Source organism: Molothrus ater, chromosome 5 (assembly GCF_012460135.2).
Source record: "Molothrus ater isolate BHLD 08-10-18 breed brown headed cowbird chromosome 5, BPBGC_Mater_1.1, whole genome shotgun sequence".
NCBI classification, from domain to species: domain Eukaryota; kingdom Metazoa; phylum Chordata; class Aves; order Passeriformes; family Icteridae; genus Molothrus; species Molothrus ater.
The window spans coordinates 2,072,914-2,095,951 of NC_050482.2; the positions used below are offsets into that span (position 1 = coordinate 2,072,914).

The 23,038-nt window shown below is 46.8% G+C and overlaps 1 protein-coding gene across 1 annotated transcript in view; it reads right to left on the reverse strand.

The window, feature by feature from the left end:
* Positions 1 to 23,038, reverse strand: part of EXOC4 (exocyst complex component 4) — a 362,041-nt gene that overhangs the window by 61,336 nt on the left and 277,667 nt on the right. The window contains exons 12-13 of the mRNA XM_036400734.2: positions 11,000 to 11,136; positions 1,301 to 1,456 (exon numbers count right to left, since the gene is read on the reverse strand). Coding sequence (XP_036256627.1) covers positions 1,301 to 1,456; positions 11,000 to 11,136 — 293 coding nt within the window. The remainder of the gene's footprint in view (positions 1 to 1,300; positions 1,457 to 10,999; positions 11,137 to 23,038) is intronic.

Sequence of the window (23,038 nt, forward strand, 5' to 3'; positions counted from 1 at the left end):
TTCCCAAATGATTATTCCATGATTCTCCTGTGGACAGGACAGCTGTGAAAATGCTGTGAATCCATTCCTGTGATTTGCTGCTGCTCTCCTTGAAACCCTTTCCCAACTTCCCACTGTTGGGGAGATGAAACAGGAAAGCCTTATAAATATGATTGTCTGGCAAGAGGTTTTGAGAATACAGAAACTATAAGTGAGATTGAAATGAAAGCAAGCTTTGAGATCCCTCAGTTACTGAACAACTGGAAAACGATGGCATGGCTGGCTGAAGGTGATCCCCTTTTGATGGAACAACACCCTCTGCTTGCAGACAGGCCCAAGGGGCAGAGCAGACCCTACAGCTTGGCAGAAGGGGCCCAAAGGGGAGTTTGTAGGGTTTAAAATGTAACACAGTATGGTAATGTAGTGATTCTTATAGGCTGTATGGAAATGCTCTAGGATTGGTTTATTGTGCTAGATTGGTCAGTGAGAATCAGAATATTCAACACAGAAGAAGATTTATGGTATTGGAACGGGAACCTCGCTCTCTTACCCTTTTACTCTCTTACCTTTTTTACTCCCTTACTCTCTCACCCTCTCATCCTCTCTGCCCCTCTCTTCTCTCAGGCCTGCTCTGAGCTGTGCCTGGCAGCTCCCAGCAGGGCCCTGCACCCAGGCCCTTTGCAATAAACCCCAAATCCCAAAAGGCCCCTGCACCCAGGCCCTGTGCAATAAACCCCAAATCCCAAAAGGCCCCTGCACCCAGGCCCTTTGCAATAAACCCCAAATCCCAGCAGGGCCCTGCACCCAGCCCCTTGGCAATAAACCCCAAATCCCAAAAGGCCCCTGCACCCAGGCCCTTTGCAATAAACCCCAGATCCCAAAAGGCCCCTGCACCCAGGCCCTTTGCAATAAACCCCAGATCCCAAAAGGCCCCTGCACCCAGGCCCTGTGCAATAAACCCCAAACCCCAAAAGGCCCCTGCACCCAGGCCCTTTGCAATAAACCCCAAATCCCAAAAGGCCCCTGCACCCAGGCCTTTGCAATAAACCCCAAATCCCAGCAGGGCTCTGCACCCAGGCCCTTTGCAATAAACCCCAAATCCCAAAAGGCCCCTGCACCCAGGCCCTGTGCAATAAACCCCAAATCCCAAAAGGCCCCTGCACCCAGGCCCTGTGCAATAAACCCCAAATCCCAAAAGGCCCCTGCACCCAGGCCCTGTGCAATAAACCCCAAATTCCACCACCTGGCTTCAGAGATCTCTCGTCTCCGTCCATCCCGACTGTGCTACCCTCTGATGCTCTGACATCCCACCATTTTTTACCTTATGAAATCCTCCTCCTCCTCTCTCTTGGGCCTGAGCTGCTTGGGCTGAGCCATGCTGCTCCAGTTGGGCAGGGATTTCAGGAGCCTGCTGATATCATCATCCTTGGCCCAGGAGGCGCTGATCACCAGCTTCTCATCCGACTGCACGATGGTCCTGCAGGGAGACCAGCCACAAACACCTCAGGCAGGAGCAGATCTTGCTTTTAGTGACATTTTCATTTCATTTTGTGCCATTCATTTCATTCCATATCACACACATGGGGACTGAGAAAAGGATCAGTCCTGAGTGAGGCAAGGATCCACACATGGAGGGACAGCAACATGGGTGGACAGGGTGGGAAATTCCCTTAAACACACAACTCCTGCTGGACTTTGAGACATCTTCTAAGGGAAAAAAGGGCCATTTTCCTAAATTCTGCAAGCCTGGGAATTCAGTTTGGCACCCAGCTGGAGGAGGTCACCCTGCACTGGTGTCATTTCCCTCTGGGATCTCAGTGGAGCTCAGCAGGCTCTGCCCATGGTGGGGTCAGTGCCAGGTGGGACCAGCCCAGGACACCTGCATGGGAGCCACCACCTCCCCCCACAGCCTAGGGGCCAGGGCTGAAGCAAGGAAGGGGAATGAAGAGTCCAGGATCTTCTTTCCAAGTAATCCAAAGCATCTCCTGATGGAGATTCCAGCTAAATCCTATGTGGGAAACTGAGTCAGGGACTGCAGCGGGTTCCAATGGGGAAGAATTTCCCTGTTTTGTGGTTTTGGCAGGGTAACTGATCTGAATTCCTGACTGGGAATTCCAGGAGACAAATGGGATGCTGTATTTGGAGGAGTCAATCCAGAACCTTCAAGATCCTCATTTCCACCCCCATCCATGGGCAGGGACAAAATTCCACCATCCCAGGCTGCTCCAGCCCCAGTGTCCAGCCTGGCCTGGGGCACTGCCAGGGATGCAGGGGCAGCCCCAGCTGCTCTGGCAATTCCAGCCCAGCCAGGAATTCCTCATTGCCAAGATCCCATCCCTGGCTGCCCTCTGGCACTGGGAGCCATTCCCTGGGTGCTGTCCCTGCAGGCCTTGGCCCCAGTCCCTCTGCAGCTCTCCTGGAGCCCCTTCAGGCCTGGAATGTGCTGGAAGCTCTCCCTGGATCCTTCCCTTCTCCAGGGGAGCATTCCCAGCTCTCCCAGGCTGGAATGGACTGGGCCAACAGAGACACCCCCACACCCCCTGACAGGGACCTGGCAGAGCCATTCCAGCCACACTCTCCCAGCTCCAGGCTGGAATTCTGGGGCAGAGATGAGGTGCCAGCAGCATTCAGGTGGTGATCTGGGGAATAAATAGAAATAAAAACAACAACACCCCGAGCATCTGCGTTTTGCAAAGGAAAACAGCAAGAAAGGAGCCAGCTCTGATCCATCCTGAGGAGAACGGCTCATTTCTCATCCCACCCTTTCCCCATGCACCAGGAAAACAAGCTCAGCTCAGGAACCACACAGGATTTGTGAAAATGAATTTGTCACATGCGCTTACAAACAAATTTTCCTTCCCTCCGAGTTTCACGTTCAATCTGTCACACACAAAAGGCTGAGTTTTGTTTCCAGCCACACAAGACCTCAACATTCCTCTTTGGCCTTCTGCTGCTGGGGGGGAGGTGGTGTTTTTCCATTCAGGAGAAAAAAAAAATATTAAAAAAAGGTCTTTTATTTTTCACCCTGGTGAAAACTGAGGGGGGATAAAAGAGCTCCACCAGCAGCTCTGACACCTGAGATGGAGAAAGGGGGTTTGATGATCTCTGGGCACTGCTGTGCCAAGGCAAGACAACAGTTCCAGGAACACACCAGCCACGGCTTTGTCCTCTGCACATTTAAATGACTGCAGTAATACTCTCCTTCCCTTGGGAGTCTATTTCACACTTGAACAAATCCAACTCTTGGATAAAGAAACTCCTGATACCGAGCTGGTGTTTTATTTTCCTCAGTTTCATCCCATTACTCTCTGTTATTTCCCTCTCAGCTCAGCTCTCTCCAAGTCCACCGTTTGCTCTCTTCAATTATTTCCAGCCTTATCGTGGCCCCTCAGACACCCAGGGCATCTTTGGGAGGGTCCTGATGGAGTTACACAGAGCCACTCTCTGCTTTATGGTCCTTATTATCCTCAAAAATCCCAATTGTTCATGGAGTCAGTGCTGGGGAGGGTGTTGGGATGCTCTGACAAGCTGCAAACTCAGCCTTTTCCAGGGTCAGAGTTTTCCAAGAGCCTAATGCAGGATTCCTGCTTTCCTCACCTTCTGGTGGTGCCCATGAGTTACACAGAGCCACTCTCTGTTTTATGATCCTTACTATCCTCAAAATCCCAATTGGCTGTGGAGTCAGTGCTGGGAAGAAGTGGGGGAAGATGTTGGGAGGCCCTGACAAGCTGCAAACTCCGCCTGGGATCCTCCTTTTCCAGGTCAGAGTTTTCCAAGAACCTAATCCATGATTCCTGCTCTCCTCACTTATGGATGGTGCCCAGGAGTTACACAGAGCCACTCTCTGTTTTATGGTCCTTATTATCCTCAAAATCCCAATTATTTGTGGAGTCAGTGCTGGGAGGAGATGGGGAGGGTGTTGGGATGCTCTGATAAGCTGTAAACTCAGCCTTTTCCAGGGTCAGAGTTTTCCAAGAGCCTAATCCAGGATTCCTGCTTTCCTCACCTTCTGGTGGTGCCCATGGGTCCATGAAATCCTGGAATGGTTTGGGTGGGAAGGGACCTTAAAGCCCATCCAGATCCAGCCCTGCCGTGGGCAGGGACACCTCCCACTGTCCCAGGGTGCTCCCAGCCCTGTCCAACCTTGGACATTCCAGGGATCCAGGGAAGCCCTCTCTGGACAAGATCCATGGATCCACTGAAACCAGTGAGCTCCAAAGTAATCCATGGAACAGCCCCAGCACTGCCTGGATCCCTTGGAATTACATCCCCCCTCTTTCCCAGGGTTCCAACACCACCTGATTTTTACTGGTGTTGGTTTTACCCCAACCACCCCCTCATCAAGAAGATGCTGAAGAGGATGGAACATCCCCAAATCTCTTTTGGACACCCAGCTTTTCCCAACTCCTTTTCCCCACATTTTCTTCCCAGCTTCTCAGCCTGTGTTCCCGCTCTGTACCTTCAATCCAATTTGTATCCCTTGAGTGAATTATCCCAGGACAAGCCCAAAACTCTTCCTTCCACCCCAACTCCCCCAGTCCCAAACTGCTCCATGATTTTCCTGCTGCTGCCATAGGGAGCTGACCTGGGCTGGATCCAGGTGCCCACCAAGCTGCTCCATCCTCCCCAGAGGAAAGAATGAGGAAAAATGATGGAAAAACCCCTTTTAGTGTGGAGCAGACACCATAAAATATGGAATATCAGTCTGGGACAGCTGTCCTGGATAAATCTTTCCCAAAATCTTTCCCATTCCCAGCCTGCTGGTGAGTGAGAGACAGCCTTGATGCTGTGGCCAAAATCCTGGTCTGTGTCACACCTTCCCAGGTACCAATCCTGCACTCTGAGGAATCATTTCTCTTATGGGAAATAATATGGGAATACCCCTGGACACAGCTGGGGGGGGCTTGGCTTTCCAGCAGGAAACATCTGGAAGTCACAGGGGCTCACTGGGCTCCTCTGCCTTGTGCCAGGTGGATTTTTGGATGATTTTTCCCTCTTCCCACGGCCAAGGTGATGTTTCCATGCTGAGCTTGTGCTACCAAGGGTTAAAAAGCAGCTGGGCCAGGCACCCACAGCCTGAGGAGACACCTCTGCCCCAAAAAAAGAGTCAAAAAGGCAACTTAAACCCGAGAAGTTCACGGAAGGAGGGGAAGATGCCACTAAGAAGCAGCAAAAACGAGTGGTAAAAGCATTTCCTGGGGAATCAAAAATTCCTGCTTGGCTGCTCCATTTTGGCTGAATGAATCTGCTCTTTTTCAGTAAAAAAGGGGCTCAGATTTATTTTGCCTGGCTGGAAGGCAGGAGGGGTTTCTTTTCTTCACCATTTTGAGTGATCCAAGCATGGCTATTTTCCCAATTTTTCCCCCAAATTTAGCTGAGAGAGTTCAGCCAAAGGAGGTTGGTCACCAGAAGCTGCCTCCAGAGAGGGAGCTGAGCACCTCCAGAGGATTTCATCACCTTTTAAACTCTCTGAACCACATTTTGGTGATGCCCATCTCCTTTTAAGACTAAAAGGCTCATTTGGGTGAGGGGTTCCTTTACTCAGAGCCTTCAGAGAGGTTCCAAAATGAACAAGGTGAGGATGAAGATGGGGAAGAAGGGGGTGGATGCACAAGACAGAGCTTGGAGTGGACAACAAAATACAAACATGCAACTTCAATGTGGACATGAACAATACTGGAAAATTTATGTAGAAACACGGAGAGAGATTAATTTTTGCATTTGAGGCAGCAAATTCTGTTGGAGAAGGTTGTTGACAGAGGATTAAAAAGAAGGGCTCACGTTCAGGTCAGCAGCTGCGAACTGGGCAGTTCTCCTTTCAGTATGCCCAAAAACCCCACAAAAATGGCTTTATACTCAGGTTTTTAACACAAAATGGTTCCTAACTCTGGAGTTGAGCTGCTCTCCTGGAAATCTGCTGGAGACGGGGGTTGGACACGACTGGGAAGTGCTGCCAGCACGGCAGGAGGTTTGGGGGCTCCATCTCCCATTTTATTTGCATTTTCAGCCCCAGCTCCTCATCAATTAGTCAGAAATCAGAGCTGACGTTTGTAAACAGTTTGGGTGGCAAACTGGAATTGGAATTTTGGACAGAAATGCGATTTGCAGGAGGCACCTCACCTACGCTGAACTTCCAAAATTCGTCAGCAATTAACACACGAGAGCTGCTATTTATAGGAGTGTCCAATCCCATCCAGCCCCCTTGGGTTTGATGTTTTTCTTTTTAAATCCCTGGAAAACACGAGCCAAACAGAGCTCAGACATGAACAATCTCAGCTGTGCATTTCCCAGTGCTGACGGTTCCTTCCTGAGCTGTTCCCGCAGAGAACTCCGGATCAAATCCTGCCTGGAGGAGCCTCCCTTTGGGTGCTTTTCCACCCACATTCGCTCACATTCCCCCTGAAGGAGAACAAATCCCACAAAAACATCTCTCTGCCTTCCCAAATTCTTACTCTTGGCCAATTCCAAGAGCAGCTTTGCTGGGTGGGATCGACTCCCAGCTCCCAGGAGTTAATCCTGATTTTAATGAGCTGTAAATAATCCTGACTCCATCACCTTCTCAGGACTTCTGCTGCTCAGAGTGATCCTGAGATGCTTTAGAGAGTCTCTTTTCCCAGCCCAGCAGTCAAAGAAGGAGTCAGAATTTTATAGATTAGAAATAATAAACAACCTTGAGACTGAGAACAGAAGAATCCTTTCTCTGGCCTGCTGAGGTCTGTTCAGCAGGCTGGTCGGTGGCACACTGACTGCCCTCAGGGTGGTGTTATCTTTTTATACTAAAAACTACATTATTCACCAAAACTTCCCAATACCTATCCCCTATGTTAAGACTGTGAGCTTCTACCCTAAACCAATCCAAAATGCCAACATAACAGCAGGAGATGGAGGCCAAGAAGAAGAAGAAGGAGAAAGGCTGGACACGCACAGATTCCTCCATCTTGCCTCCTGAACCCCCATTCTAAAACCCCCAAAAATCTATTTTTCACCCTGTGACAAACTAATTATTATTCTACTTCGAGTTTGGTCGAAGTCTTTCTAATTTCAGCTTGCAGATCCTCATATAAGGTTGGTAATTTTTTCCATGGGTCGTAACCAAAGTCACAGAGGCGTCTTGGGCTCTGTGCCAGGGTCTCTGAGCCCCCTGGCAGGGGTTTGGGCCATCCAGGACAGCCAGAGGATGTCCTGAATTCTGCCAACAGCAGGATTTACCCATGCCAAGAGCCCAGGGAAAACCCTGGAGCAGAGGGCAGGGCTGTGTGGAGCCCAGGTCCCTGCAGAGGGCACAACATCCCTGCGGATGGAGGCGGGAAGGCTCCGCTCCCCTGCATTCCCGGGGATGGATCCGGGTTTCTATTTCAGTCCTCTGCCAGCAGCAAAACCAGAACGTTTCCTGTTTTTTTCCCCTCTCGCTGCAATCAGGAGATGGCCAAATTAGCGTTGTCCTAATTAGCCCTCAGCAGGTGCCAAAGCCAGGAATGGCAAAGGAAGGAAGGAAGGAGCGTCAAGTTCAAGCCAAACAAATCAAATGCATTGTCTGGGTCCAGGCAGGGAAGTTTTGGGTGAAAAAAGGAGTATTTTGGACAATGGCACACGAGCAGTTCCCGATTTAGGGGGGTGTTCAGGCAAAGTTTAGCCTCTGCTCACTGCTATTGTCAATAATAATGATGATGATGAGGCCGTTCGCCGGATGAAGTTTTTCCTGAATAAAATCAGGCAATGGGAAGTAATTTCTTGGTCAGGAAGCAGAAGGGCTTTTTCAGGCTCAATAGCCATGGAGGGGATGATGTAGAGCAGCTATTCCAGCCCACATTCCTGCAGCATCTTGTAGTGGTTTTTAATGGAATTATTTATCCCCACGGGATGAGGCACGATCCTGGTTTTCCTGTCCAGGAGCACTGTTTTACAGATGGATAACTGGGGTGTCCTTGAAGTTATTTATTGATACTCACCCAGGAAATCTCTGATAAAACAAGTATTTGAATGGTTTAACCCAAACACGTCCATGGCCAGTGGGTGCCCTGATCTTCCATGCCTTGGTTGGGGAATGTTAGGGATGGATGATCCCAAAATGCCAGTGGGACAAGGACGGAGCATTTGGTGACTCCCTGTCAGTTTACAGAATTGTCCTAGGAAACTTTCACCAAACTCAGTGTGTGGATTCCTGTGGTTCCTGATTCCTGAGATCACTGAATAATTTAGGTGGAAAAGACCTCTAGGATTGAATCCAACCGTTCCCAGCGCTGCCAGGGCCACCCATGTCCCCAAGTGCCACATTCACAGGGCTTTAAATCCCCTCAGGCATGGGGACTCCACACCTGGGCAGCTCCTTCCAATGCCTGACCAACATTTCAGGGAAGAAACTTCTCCTAATTTCCAATCTAAATCTGTCCTGGTGCAATTTATGCCCATTTCTTCTCATCCTGAAATTCCTAAATCGCCATGAGACCTGAATACACAAATCTCAACAGAAACAATTCAAATAAAGCTGAATTCCTTGAAAATGTTCAAATGAAGAATCTGAATAACTTTACCAGAGAGCAAAAGGCACATTCAGCCATTTATTTTTAAAGAGGACACTTTAGACTCTCAGTGGCCAACTTGAGGTCACGTTTAATAATGAAATTATGGAATGTTTTGGGTTGGAAGGGATCTGGAAAATCATCTCATTCCACCCCTGCCATGGGCAGGGACAAAATTCCACCATCCCAGGCTGCTGCAAGTCCTGTCCAACCATTCCTTCCTTGGACATTCCAGGGAGCAGCCCCAGCTGCTCTGGCAATTCCAGCCCAGCCAGGAATTCCTCATTGCCAAGATCCCATCCCTGGCTGCCCTCTGGCACTGGAGCCATTCCCTGGGTGCTGTCCCTGCAGGCCTTGGCCCCAGTCCCTCTGCAGCTCTCCTGGAGCCCCTTCAGGCCTGGGAAGGTCTCATCCTGCCTGCCTAAGGGAAGAACTGGAGTAATTTCTGAGCACTACCACCACTGCTATCCACATCTCAAGACCCTAAACCACTCTGTGCTGTGGATAAATCCACTGGGAAACCACAACTCCTCATAATTCCACTGACCATCATTACAGCTTTTTTATCCCTAGAAGGGAACAGCCTCGACCACTCCAGCAGAGCCAATTGAAGAATCAACTCCTGAGCACCGCTGCCAGAACAGCTGTCCAAGGCTGGAAATGGGGGTGTGTGTTCTGTTCTCATCTGTGGAGCAGTTCTCTCTGTTCATGGGGCAGTTTTCTCTTGATCTCTCCCACAGCCAATCCTCCCTCCAGGAGATCTCTGCTGTCCATGGCCACTGAGTGTCCCTGCAGGGCTGATCCAATTCCATCATCCCATGGGGAGATGCTGCGCCCAGGGGAGGAGCCAAGCATTCCTACCTGGATCCAATCTGAGGTGCTGGGACAGCACAGCAGCCTTTGCCCAGTGCATTGCCAGAGGAGCAGCTTCTGCTGCCCTGCATTGCCAGAGGGAGCCCAGGCCCATCTCCAGCAGCCCTGGAGCTGCAGAGGAAAACTCCCCCCTTGTGCAGGATCCCTGCTCCAGCAGAGCCACAGCTGGCACTGCAGGAGGGCTGAGCCCCCATGGGATGGGGCTGTGCCACCCCCTGACACACAGGGGGCAGCTCCTGCTCTCACTCTGACAGTGGGTTGGTTTCTTGTTTGTACTGTTGCATTTGTATTTTGAATTTTCCTAATAAATAACTCTTATTCCTACTCCCATATCTTTGCCTGAGAGCCCCTTCATTTCAAAATGATAACAATTCAGAGGGAGGGGGTTTGCATTTTCCATTTCTGGGGAGGCTCCTGCCTCCCTTAGCAGACACCTGGCTTTCCAAACCAAGACAACAGCCAAGCCCAAAGAGCAGTGAGAGGAATGGTGGATTTGTCTTTAGAAACAAGTTCTGGGTCTGCTGGTGGATAAAACCAGCACTGGGAGATAAAAAAACACAATGGGAAGGATTCCACTGAATGATGAATGGAAAAAGGTACTTGCTTTTATAAATAAACTTTAAGTTTGCTGATAAATGAAATGAGATATTGAAAGATGAAAGAAACAATGGGGAAGAAAAACCCATAAATTCCATAAGAATTAAAAATTAAAAGGGAGGGTTATACATTAGAGGGAAATCTCTGGTATCAGGTGTTTTGGGAAATCTGAACCTCTCAAGTACCTCAGAAACAGGGAAAAAGAGAAGAGAAAAGCAGCTGGGAAATTGGAATAAAAGGGAGGCTGCGTCCTCCAAAAATTTGAGATCCCAGGGGAATGCCCCATGGCCTCTCCCATTACTCAATAATAACATATTTGTTGCCATCTTATTGCAAAAGTTCCATACCTTCTTGATGATTTCTCATGGACAGTTCCTCACAGCACAGCCAAGAAATTCCAACTCTCTCCTCACCCACCTGACCCACTCTTTTATAGCTCTCACCCTTATTGGACACAGCTGTGGCCTGTTAAGGGCAGGCCTGCTCCTAATCTTTGGTGAGTAGTACAGCTGCAACTCCTCAGGTGTGAGAGGAGTTCTGCATTTTTTTTTCCATTCTATCCTTCCACAAATATTTATAGAAGAATTTATATATTTATATAAATAAATATATCTTTTATATATTATCTATATATTATATATAATATAATATATAAACATGTATTTATATATTATTTATATATTATATATAAATATAATATATTTATTTTTATATAAATATATATTTATTTATTCCAATTTTTATATATTTATATAATTAAATTGATATAATTTATAATATAATACTATTATATTATAAATTGATAATTTATATTTATATTTATATTTATATTATTTATAGTATTTATAGTGTTTATATTATTTATATTTATTTTATATTATTTATAGTATTTATATTATTTATATTTATATTTATATAATATTACATTTATTCGAGTAGGAAAAAGACTCCTCTGTCTCCTTTTTGGACACAAACCTCTGATGTTTGAGCATTAATTTTGCTGACAGCAGCAGTCCCTCCCTGGGCTGTACCTGTAGGCCAGGGTGCAGGTGTCCTTGTACTCCTGCAGCTTCACACACACCATGTGGAGGAACTGGTCCGAGTAGGCGCTCAGGTCGTGCATCAGCTCCATCAGGTCCTGCACCGTCTTCTCCACGATCACCGTGCTCTGGGGAGGGGACAAAAGCCCAGCTGTGAGCAGCAGATTGGAGAACCTGTACCTCAGCCCTCTCCTGCTTGGCTAATTGTTGTCACAAAGGCGCAGCTTTGCTAATTGCTGTCACAAACGTGCAACTGATGCTCTGCCAGTGGCTCCTGCCAGGCTGAACGAACGAGGGAAAGGAAATAGGTGGAAAGTGGTTTAAGAGTTATCAGCTCTGGAAATTGGGGTTTCTGAGATGCTTCTTGAAGTTCACCGTCGAGGATTTTTTGCAGGTTGAGGAGTTTTTGCAAGACAGTGGCCACATTCAGCTGATGCACAATCCAGCCTGCTGGCACTAATGGACAATGCTCGCAAACAATGGATAATGGACATATTCAGAAATGGGGTCGGTATGTCCTTGAGAAAGATATAAGAAGAGTCATCAGGACTCAGCAAGTTTGTCAGCAATCTTGAGAAAGTGAGAAAAAAGAGAAGCAATGGGTGAGCCAGATGACCACAGCAAGACGTGTGAAAAATTAGAAAATCCAATCAGCATTTTATTTTAGACGTGTGAACAGCTAGGATTAACCAATCATGTATTAGCTAGAGATTAGCATAAACAGTAGAAATTTATTTTAAATAGAGCCCTTTTGGGGATAATAAATTTGGCTTCACTTGATCACACTGATCATGGCGTGATGTCCCATTCCTGATCCTCCGCACCCCGCAGTTCACCAGGTGAGCTTTTCTTTATTAGCTGCAGCCTCAAAAGGCACAAATGTGATTTTTAGAGGTACCCACAGCACAAAGTGCTGCTCCATATCCTACAGACCCTGGAATTACTGAGGTTGGAAGAGACCTCCCAGACCGCCAGCCCAGCCTTTGATCAATGCCCACCTTGCCACCCTAAACAGAGCCCAGAGGGACACTAAAACCCCTGAGGACCAGGTTTGGTTTCCTCCAGCCTGCAGGAGTGACCATATATCCAACAATGTCCAAGATTTCAACAGCTCCGTATGAATTCTGGGATTTCTGAGGTGCCTTGGCACACTTTGTATTTATTCTGCCCACTGTGTTTGATTTTGTTGCTGCAAACAAGACAGAGGGGAGGTCATGGAAGTCCCAGGTTGATATAAATGGAATTATTAATGGTCTCAGTAGAGTGAAGGGTTATTCCTGAACTGCAGCAAAGGAAGATACTGAAGCGTTTGGGAACCCTGGCTGATTTGAGAAATTCTGGACTCTAATTACATGGGAGGACCCCAGGGATTTGGAAAGAGCCCCCCTTCCTCTGTGTTCATCAGGACTGAGGAGAAGTTGGTGACTCACAGGATAACCCCATCAACCCCCATGTGGGTGTGATGGCTGTGCCACAGCCCCACCAGCTCAAATTCCACCTCTGTGCTGAATTCCTGATTAAAGCGTGGCAGCATCACCCTGATCCCTGATCCTGCTCCTCCAGAGCAGCCCCTGAGGGACAGGAATTGATCCTGCTCTGCTCCCTGTCCCTGACTTGGTTAAAAAGCACCTTCCAACCTCATCCTCTTTGGGAACTCTCCCAAATCCTTGGGATGGGGGTTCCCTGAGGGCTCAGGCACTGCCTGTGCTGTTCCTGGGATGTTCTTGGCTCCCAACTGCACCTGGAGAAAAAAGCTCATCCCATTCCACCCCTGCCATGGCAGGGACACCTCCCAGTGTCCCAGGCTGCTCCAGCCCCAGTGTCCAGCCTGGCCTGGGGCATTGCAGGGATGCAGGGGCAGCCCCAGCTGCTCTGGCAATCCCAGCCCAGCCAGGAATTCCTCATTGCCAAGATCCCATCCCTGGCTGCCCTCTGGCACTGGGAGCCATTCCCTGGGTGCTGTCCCTGCAGGCCTTGGCCCCAGTCCCTCTGCAGCTCTCCTGGAGCCCCTGGAATGTGCTGGAAGCTCTCCCTGGAGCCCCCCCTTCTCCAGGGGAACATTCCCAGCCCTGGAGCAGCTCCACGGGTTCCTCTGGATTTGCTCCAGGTGCTGCTGCTGTGTCTCCAGGGCTGGGGCAGCTCTGCAGGTGGGGTCTCACCTGAGCAGAGCCTGATGGGGTTTGAGATTAAAGCCAAGCCCAGGATGGGCTGAGCAATGTGCTGAGGGATTAAAGTCACCATTGATCCCTCAGGAATAAAAAAGAGAAGAAAATCCTCCCTAGTTCATGTAGGAACACAGAAGACAAAAGCAATTCCTTTCCTTCTTGTGTGGATAATCAGATTTTTCCTTTTCCACTAGGATTTCAGTGGTGGGAGGAGGGTGGGGTTTCCAGCAGATCCATGACATTAACGGATCTCCTGCAGCTTCCCAGGAGCAGGATCTGTCCTGCCAGGAATCCTCCTGGGCTGGACACAAAACCACCCCAGGAGGAACCAAACCTGCCCTCGATCCAGCTCATTTCAATTTCTTTTCCTAACATTTGGGAAAAAAAACCAATAACAAAACCCCACGAGTGGATGCTAAACCAGAAAGTCTTGTGGTTTTTATGGAGTTTTTTTTCCACTTATTTTCCTCCACAACATTAAAATTCCAGCAAAGCTCCTGCCAGTGTGTGGATTTTAGAATAAACCCTACTGATTTAAAGGGAACACAAAGCTACTTGAATGATTAAAAAAAAAATAAAGAAATAAAAAGGAGAAGAAAGGGAATTACCATATGAAAGAAGCCACTGCCAGATACGTAATGGCCATTTATTTCCCTGAGACATCTTAACCTCTCCCAAAGCCCTGCTGCCACCTCTGCAGGTGTCCCTGGGGACACCCTATCTCAGGAGGCATTGGGGACAGCTGGATTCGTTAGCTGGGCCAGCCCTGGAGCTTCTGAACGTCCCCAAAATGAAAGGCAGCTCACACATGATCCCAGAGCCACCACCCCGGTGCCTCTGCCCCATCTGGATTCGTTAACAGCAAATGGATGCGATCAAAGCTTAATTTATGGCCAGGCACTTCAATGGAGCCTTTAAAAATAAAAACCCCGCACTAACAAGGAAACTCATCCCGGGAACAATATCCAGCCCCTCACACCTGAATCCCATCACCACCCAGGGGATGCTTCATTACTCCTCCAGCAAGCTTTTCAAAGGGGCTGAGGGCTGCTAAAAATAAAAGGAAATTCCTCCTGATGCCCTCCTGTCCCTCAGCTGTGGCGGGGATGAGGATAAAACAAGAGAGCACCGCTGGCTATTGACACTGTGAGGTTTGTCTGTACGGGTTTGCAAACATTTGCCATTATCCCTTGATTTGCTCCTTGTTCCCAGCTGGGCTGGAGCTCCAGGTGATGGAAAGCAGCTCCAGGGCAGGCAGAATCCCTGCTCTGGCTGCGGGGTGGCACACACAGCAAGCAGATATTGTCCCAGCAATGTATGGAATGTACATATTCCATGTATAATGGCAAATATAATATGGAATATATAATATGGATATTATATATGTATATATATATATATTTATATAATCCCAATATGTACATATTCATATATATATAAATACCAATATATTGTTATATATATTATATGTAATCCCAATATATATATAATCCCTATATATATTAAAAATATATTCATATATATATAAAAACTCAATACATTGGAATATATAATATATATAATCCCTATATATGTATATATTAAAAATATATTCATATATATATAAAATCCCAATACACTGGAATATATATAATATATAAAATCCCAATATATATATAATCCCAATATATTCATATATATATATACATTCATATATATTAAAAATCCCAATATATTGGAATATATATATAATCCCTATATATATATAATCCAAATATATTCTCATATATATATATGTATAATCCAAATATATTCATATATATATATAAAAATTTCATATATATATGAAAAAATATTTTCATTTATATATGAATATATAAATTCCATATCTATTCTGGAGATATTATTCCAGCAATTTCTTTTGGGATTTCAGTATTCCAGCCATTCCTTTGGGATTTCAGTATTCCAGCCATTCCTTTGGGGTTATTGCCCTGTGGAACCCCAGTGAAGAGGGTTAAAAATGACTGGAGAAACAGAGCACTGGAGGTAAAATGACGCAGCTGGGGGTTTGTTTTTAAGGGTTCCTTAAAAACACAGTTCCAGGACAATAAAGGTGATTTTTCAACATGCAGAAAATTCAAAACCAGAGCTCAAACCTCCAAAACTTTCAGCTTTGCATAGAATCAGAGAACAATTTGGGCTGGAAGAGGCCCTAAAGTCCATCCAGCGCCACCCCTGCCACGGGCAGGGACACCTTCCACTGTCCCAGGTTATTCCAACCCCCATCCAACCTGGCTTGGACTTTTCCAGGGATGGGAACTGCATAATTTTATTTTCTAGCTCGCAGGTGAGGAGTACTTGGATTAGAGGAACAATCTTCCCCCTTGATTTATTTTTTTTTTTTTTTTTTTTGCAGAAATCACAGCTTTTCCCATGCCTTGGGAGGGAGAACCTCCATTCCCTGGCTGCATTTCCTTGGGGGAAGCAGACAAAAGATGGGAATATCTTGCTCAGAAATGTCTTTACCACAACACAGCAGATGGAGGAGGAGACCTTGGCACTGGAAAATTTGTCCATTTTTCCTTGATTATTGCCCATCACAAAATATCTCCTCGAGATGCCTTGGCAGAGGAAGGCACCAGATGAGGGCTGCCTTAAAGGAGAAGAATTATTAAAGCCTGATCTCATTTTTAAGCCGGAGTTTAGCTGATCCCTCACGATTTTTAAGCACCAAGCAGAGCCCAGCTGTAATTAAAGCAGGACAGGAGAAAGTTTTCAAAGCTGAGCCACAGCTCTGGATTTGGGACCATCCCCAAAGGACAAAACTTGAATTCCTTAAATTCAAATATCTGCCCAGGTATTTAATAAATAAATATCTAATAGATATCAAGTGCTAATAAATATCAAGTGCTGTCAGTGCCCTGGAGGGCAAGGGGAAAGGGAGATAAAAACTGGGGCTTTTTGCCTAAATTTCTCCCAAAAATGGAAGAACTCTGACTAAATGAGCAGAGTCAGAGATGGGAATTACTGAAACCTGAAAAGCAGGAGCTAGGGAGCCGGTTTGGCTGGAATTTTGGGATAAATGAGCAGTTTGATGCTCTTTGGGGGCTCTAAAAGAGCCAACAGCAGCCCTGAGCCACGGGAGTGGGAATGGGAAGAGTTGGATCCATCAGGGAGCCAGCCTGGAGCCCTATTCCAGCACCAACACTCAAATAAAAGAGTAAAACAATAAAATAGAGGAGCAAAACCTACTAAATTCATATTTTTTAGCTAACAGAGGGAGGAGGAGAATCTAAATCCCCTCTTCCACTGATCAGTAGTGATTGGTGTTATCCCACATGGATAACACCATTTTCCCACTTTTCTTTCTGGCATATCCAGGTTTTACAAAGAGCTGGAGTTGTTAGAAGGCATCAATTCCATTCAAAGCCGTGTTTAGCAGCAAAATCTCTTTTTCCAGTCTCCAATCTAACAGGCTGCTTTCCTCTCCCAGCCTTTTTCCAGGAAAATCCATTATTCCAGTATCAGTTTTTTGCCCATTACTGTGGTTATACTACACCCTACCACAACTTTGCTTCCCCTCTTAACTCCAAGGGGTTTTTTTTTTTTTTTCAATGCAGGTGATGTTTTAATTTTTAGGGGATTTATCCTGAGAGGTGCTGAGTGAATTCATCCCGTGGATGTGAGCCCAGGATCTGCTGGAATTCTCTCCCTGCTTTAAATGTGATGTTGCAGGAGCCAAATGAGTGCACAAACAAGGTCTTGGCTAAATCTTATTTACCTGGCACTGTGTGATCCAGGAAAGCTTTGCTCCACTGAACTGGAATATTGATGGAGAGCAAAATGTACATTTGTTTTATTAAAAAAAAAAAAAAAAAAAGAACATGAACCATAAAATCTGCTCATTGCTGTGGCCATGCAGAAGAGTTTCCCTCCTCTAAACACTCTATTCATTATTTGGGACACAAAGTTAACAATTTCTGGGGCCAGCCCTGCACAAACCCAGTAAATGCAGAATAAATCAGACCCAGTTAAAGCACAGAGAGGGGAGGCTGCCACAAGGGTGGAGAAGCCACTGGGTGAAGTTTGCTGGCAGATCTGGTGAATTTATTCTGATTTTGAACCCAAATTCCACAGCAATTCCACTTTGAAATCAAAATTCCATTTTGAACTCAAATTCCGCGGCCAAGTTTTGCTGAAAAACCCCAGTTCAACAAAAAGCCCTACCCCAGGAGCTCTGACCCTGGAATATCTCAAAGTGGTGGCATTTTATTCTCCAGCACCAGCAAAGTCAATCTGTCCACCCAAACCACATCAGAACTGTTCAAATCTCCTGAATTCCCCGCAAAATGGGAATTCTTAGCCAGCACCCAGGAGCTTCCCAGCATCCCAAAAAGGGGCTGGGAATCAGTGGGATCAAGAGTAAGGTTGGAAAAGACCTCTCAGGTCACCGAGTCCAACCACCAGCCATGGCCACCACCAAACCACGTCCCCAGGTGCCACCTCCACGTGGTTTTTGAACCCTTCCAGGGATGGGGACTCCATCACTTCCCTGGGCAGCTGTGCCAGGGCTGCACAATCCAAGAATTCCCTGCCAAGGTGGTCTCAATACCTCCAAAAATCCCAGCTGGACTGGAAGCATCCATGTGAGGAGGTGCCTTTCCATAATCTCCAAACCAACGAATCCCTGATCCCAAGCTGGCTCCTAACCCAGCTTTGCTACAAACTTAAAAAGCAGGGAATGGGAAAATTGTCTCTTGGACAAGGATTTTTAAAATTCATTTATTCCCATTTCATGTGCAGTGCAAGGAGCGGGGAAGGGAAAATTTGGTTGGACACAGGGGGAATTTTGTGACAGCCCCAACTTCCAGCCCTGACACCATTCCCTGACTTGAGACACCAAAATCCTCCTGGAATGATCCAGCAGCCCCAGCACAATCAGGAATATCAGTGCCTTGGCAGGGAGATGGAGGGGATAATTTAATTGGCCTTTTGTATCTCTCCCTTCTCTGGTCCCGCTGAGTTCTGGAGCTATTATTAAAGGCATTTTTTAAGGTATTTTAATTTACTCCTCCAAATGGATTCCCATCCATTCACTCCCACCAAGTGAATGTTGTCAGGGACATTAGTGAGGTGATAAAATAGCTGCAGTTTCCCGCTGCTTTTAATGTGTTCCATCCAGCAGAAAAGTCATTAGCTCTTAGCCTTTAATACACCCTCCGCACTGCTGCAGAACTGTTTATCACTTACAAGTGCCAGCACGGGCCAGGCTCCCCCTTTATTAATCAATATACATTTGTGCAGGGAAAAGGGACTCACAGCCAGTGATTCCCAGCCTGGTTTGTGCTGTAGGAGCTGAAAAAAAACCAACAAACCCATCCCTGACACTTTCACCCCCCATCCCTGAATATTCCTAGAAGTGGTTTGTACTTTTTTACACAACTCCCCCAATTACAGGTGAGCTGGTGGCAAGGTGACAAATTTCTTTCACCAGTGGTGAGTGGCAGCTTTCCCTCTCCTTTGTCATGCCTGCTCTAGAACATCATTAGCAGCTGCAGCAGGGCACAAATGGGACGTGGAGCAGGGAATTAATGATGCTGGGGAGCAGAGCCCTTCGTTTGGGAGCTCGTTTTTAATAAATGTTTTCATGCAGCTGGCCCAGTTTGGAGAATAAAACCCCTCGGTGTTATTTTTATGTGCTCTGAGATCTATTTTTTTTTTTCCTCACAGTCTCAAAATGCCAATATTTAAAATATATTTATCTATTAAAAATGTCCTGCCGGAGATGGTGAATATGAATGTTCAGTGATGCTTCTGGGAAGACACAGTGACCACAGCAAAAGGTGGATGATGAAAAACCAAAAGAAATTGGGAAAAAAACCCAATTGAGAAAGGTTTAGCAGGGCTGAGCTCCCAAAAGAAAATATTGTTGTGCCCCTGGATTGGTGCTGTCCAGTGCAAAGGCTGTAATTATGATCTAAATTAAACAAAATTAATGAAAGTGCAAGAGATCACTGGAAAACAAAGGGTGACATCCAGGAGTGAGGGGTAAAGGCTTAAGAGAGACCCTGAGCTCAGCCAGGCTGAGCTCCTGGGCTCACAAAGATGTCATTTCACTGAAATTAGAAGCCAATGTGTCAGATTTTGGCATAAGTGTCCAAAAGTCTCATTTGTAGGGGTGAGAGAACACAGAGTGACCAGGCCAATGTCACCAGCAGTGACATTTTGCTGTAGGGGGATCCCAAAACACACTCAAACCTCACCTTTCAGCACCAAAATTCACCTTCATGCACCGAAATCCACATTTCTGTCTCACCCTTCGTTAACCCAACTGTAATTAATGAAGAATTCTTTGTTCACCAAAGCAATCCCTGGCAGACATGGGGAGAGAGCAGAGGCCTTGCTATGGATTCATCCCTCTGAGGCACCCCAAAAGGATTTTCAGGCCCGTGACTGGCAGTTAAATTCACAATTTTATCTTCTGTGCATTGATTTTATGCAGGGCTAAGGCTGGTCCTAAATTTGAAGGAGAAAAAAATTTCCAAAGGGGAATTTTCACTCCAATTTCCACACAAGAGGCCAGAGGTGGCCAGAGGGTGACAATTTGGTTCTTCAGGAGCTTCTCAACAGAATGGGCAAAATTTTCCACATTTCCATTAGGAAATCCCAGTGCTGGAATGCAATTTATACATAAAATCACTGGAAAGAGAGGAATTGGTTAGGAAAAGGACAGAAAGGTGAAATTTTATCTTCTGTGCATTGATTTTATGCAGGGCTAAGGCTGGTCTTAAATTTGAGGGAGAAAAATATTTCCAAAGGGGAATTTCCACCCCAATTTCCAGACAAAAGGCCAGAGGGTGACAATTTGATTCTTCAGGTGTTTCTCAACAGAATGGGCAAAATTTTCCACATTTCCATTAGAACATCCCAGTGCTGGAATGCAACTTATACATAAAAAGAGAGGAATTCATTAGGAAAAGGACAGGAAGGAGAAAAATTTTTCCCTCAAGTAATTTGTTCAGCAAGACTTGAATTTCCATATTTTAGTGCACAGGAACAACTGAACTCCAAGACAAGCGAGACACTGGAATTCCCAATCCCCACCTCCTGTGATTCCAAAGGATTTCAAACAAATCCAGGGCTGGGATGGAGAAATCCCAAAGCAGCTCAGCAAGGAGGGGCCTCCCAAGCACCTCCAGACACAACCCAAGCAGAGCTGAGGGCTCCTCCCTGCTCCTCCTTCCAGGAATGACTCAAAAAGCAAAACCATTGGAAAGGGGAGGTGATGGACTCAAGGTCTCCACACAAGAACAGAACCCAAATATCCTTAATCCTGAGTTTTAATTTTATGGAACCATTGGCATTATGCAGAGTTTTTTTCCCCAAAGCTGGAAGCTATGAAAAGAAGCCTCATGTCCCGCAAAATGAAGCAGATTACAAAAAAAAAAAAAAAAATCTATAATTTCAATTAGTCTCTTGGTTTACATTTTTTTTTGCATCTACAAAAAAAAAAACCAAAAAAAACCCAACAAAACCAAAAAAAGCACAAAAAACCCAAACAAAAAAAAACCCCAAAACCCAAAAAACCCAAAACAAAACAAAAACAACAAAAAACCCCACAAACAAACCAACAAAAAAAAAAAAAAAAACACCAAAACCCCAAAAAACAAAACAGCAAAAACCAAATCAATTTTGCATTTTTGGATTGCGGCATGAGCCAGGGTCAAATTGACCAATTTAAGGGTGATTCAGGGGGGTCTTTGCACATCCCAAAAGGGAAAATCCAGCCAGCATCCTGCCCCCAAAAAGCACAGACAGGAGAAAACTCAGGGCAGCTGCATGTGCTGGTATCTCTGGTGATTTATTCAATAAATTCAGCCTTGTGCTCACACATCAAAGCCCGAGGAGATCACAGCTCTGTCGCCGATGTCTCCAAAGATTTATTTGGGAATTCCTCGCGTGTGGAGGCAGCTCCCAGGATCCGGCAGCTCGTGTTAACATGGAACTCATCAAACCTCAGTGACCACCCCAGACCCCTGGAGATGTGGGAATGACAGACTCAGAGCTGGGGAGATGGGAGAACAGGCAACACCAGCCTTTGATCCTGCCAGGAGAAGCAGGAATTACAACAATAGATCCGTGGGCTGGGAGCAAAATTGGAATATTTTTAACCCTCTGTATTCTCCTTCTGTTGTCTCTTTTTTTCCCCAGGCCCCTGCTGGTGACAACAGAAGGGTGGGGCAGTTCCCAAAGGAAGATGATTCCAAGGAGGAGCCATGGTGTGAGGATGTATCCCAGTTTCTGGAAGTAGGGATGGATTTGGAAAATGCCAGAGGCCTGCAGGGCCCTTTCCCCTTCAGACTGACCTTCTCCAGTAGGAAAGCTGGGCCACACCAGTTTAAACCAGCACAGAAATGGGATCACTTGGATTTGTGATGGAGCTTCCATCCCTGGTGGTGTCCAAGGAAGGCCTGGAGGTGGCACTGAGTGCTGTGGGCTGGGGACAAGGTGGGGATTGGGCACAGGTTGGACCTGATGGTCTTGGAGGGCTTTTCCAGTCACAGGGATTTTGTGATTTTCTGGGAACCTCATAGATGGGACACAGATACTCCCAAAGCAATCCCTGAATCGTCTGGGTTCCAAGGAACCTTCAAAGTCCATCCAAGTGCCACCCCATCCATGGCAGGGCCACCTCCCAGTGTCCCAGGCTGCTCCAGCCCCAGTGTCCAGCCTGGCCTTGGACACTGCAGGGATGCAGGGGCAGCCCCAGCTGCTCTGGCAATCCCAGCCCAGCCAGGAATTCCTCATTGCCAAGATCCCATCCCTGGCTGCCCTCTGGCACTGGGAGCCATTCCCTGGGTGCTGTCCCTGCAGGCCTTGGCCCCAGTCCCTCTGCAGCTCTCCTGGAGCCCCTGCAGGCCTGCAATGTGCTGGAAGCTCTCCCTGGAGCCTTCCCTTCTCCAGGGGAACATTCCCAGCTCTCCCAGCCTGGCATTGGATCCATCTCCTCTCCAAGACATTCATGGACCCAGGGGCTTCACTTGGAATCTCAGCAAACCATGAAGGGTCTCCCTTCCCTTCTCCTCTCATTTTTCTCCCCATTTTCCATAAAAATCCATCAGGATGGATTCTGAGTGTCCCAAATCCCAGAATCCCAGAGCAGTTTGGGTGGGAAGGGACCTCCAAGCTCATTCCAGGGACACCTCCCCTATCCCAGGCTGCTCCAATCCTTCCTTGGGCACTGCAGGGATGCAGGGGCAGCCCCAGCTGCTCTGGCAATTCCAGCCCAGCCAGGAATTCCTCATTGCCAAGATCCCATCCCTGGCTGCCCTCTGGCACTGGGAGCCATTCCCTGGGTGCTGTCCCTGCAGGCCTTGCAATAAAGATAAATCCTGAATCGCCCATCAAGGACACCTTTGCTTCCTTCAGATCCCAACTATTTTTATCATGATTTTCCCAAAGACCTTCCCATTAACCCAAAAAACCAAACCAAAACAACCCAAAAATTATTCAGCTGCACTTCAGGGTTTCCTACACTAAGCACTCAGTATTCCCACTCCCTGACCTGCTGGAAAGAAGTAAAAACAACTGAAGGAACTACTCAGCACTTTAGCAACCGCCTGCTCCTAATTCAGGATTTCTGTCATCCAAAAGCCCCATGCAATGGCAAAACCCCACTCCCAAAACCCAGCAAAAGAGCAGCATGGAAAAGAAGTTGTCTTTTCCCACCAAAAAAACACACTTTAGGAGAAAAAGAAAATAAAGGACATCAAACTGGGAAATGAAAAACCTACTGGGTCAGCTCATCGTGGGAGATGTCTGATAACGGCGGTGCTGCCATTGTTCAATCCCCGCCAGTGCTGTAACGAGCAATCCCGCTTGGAAA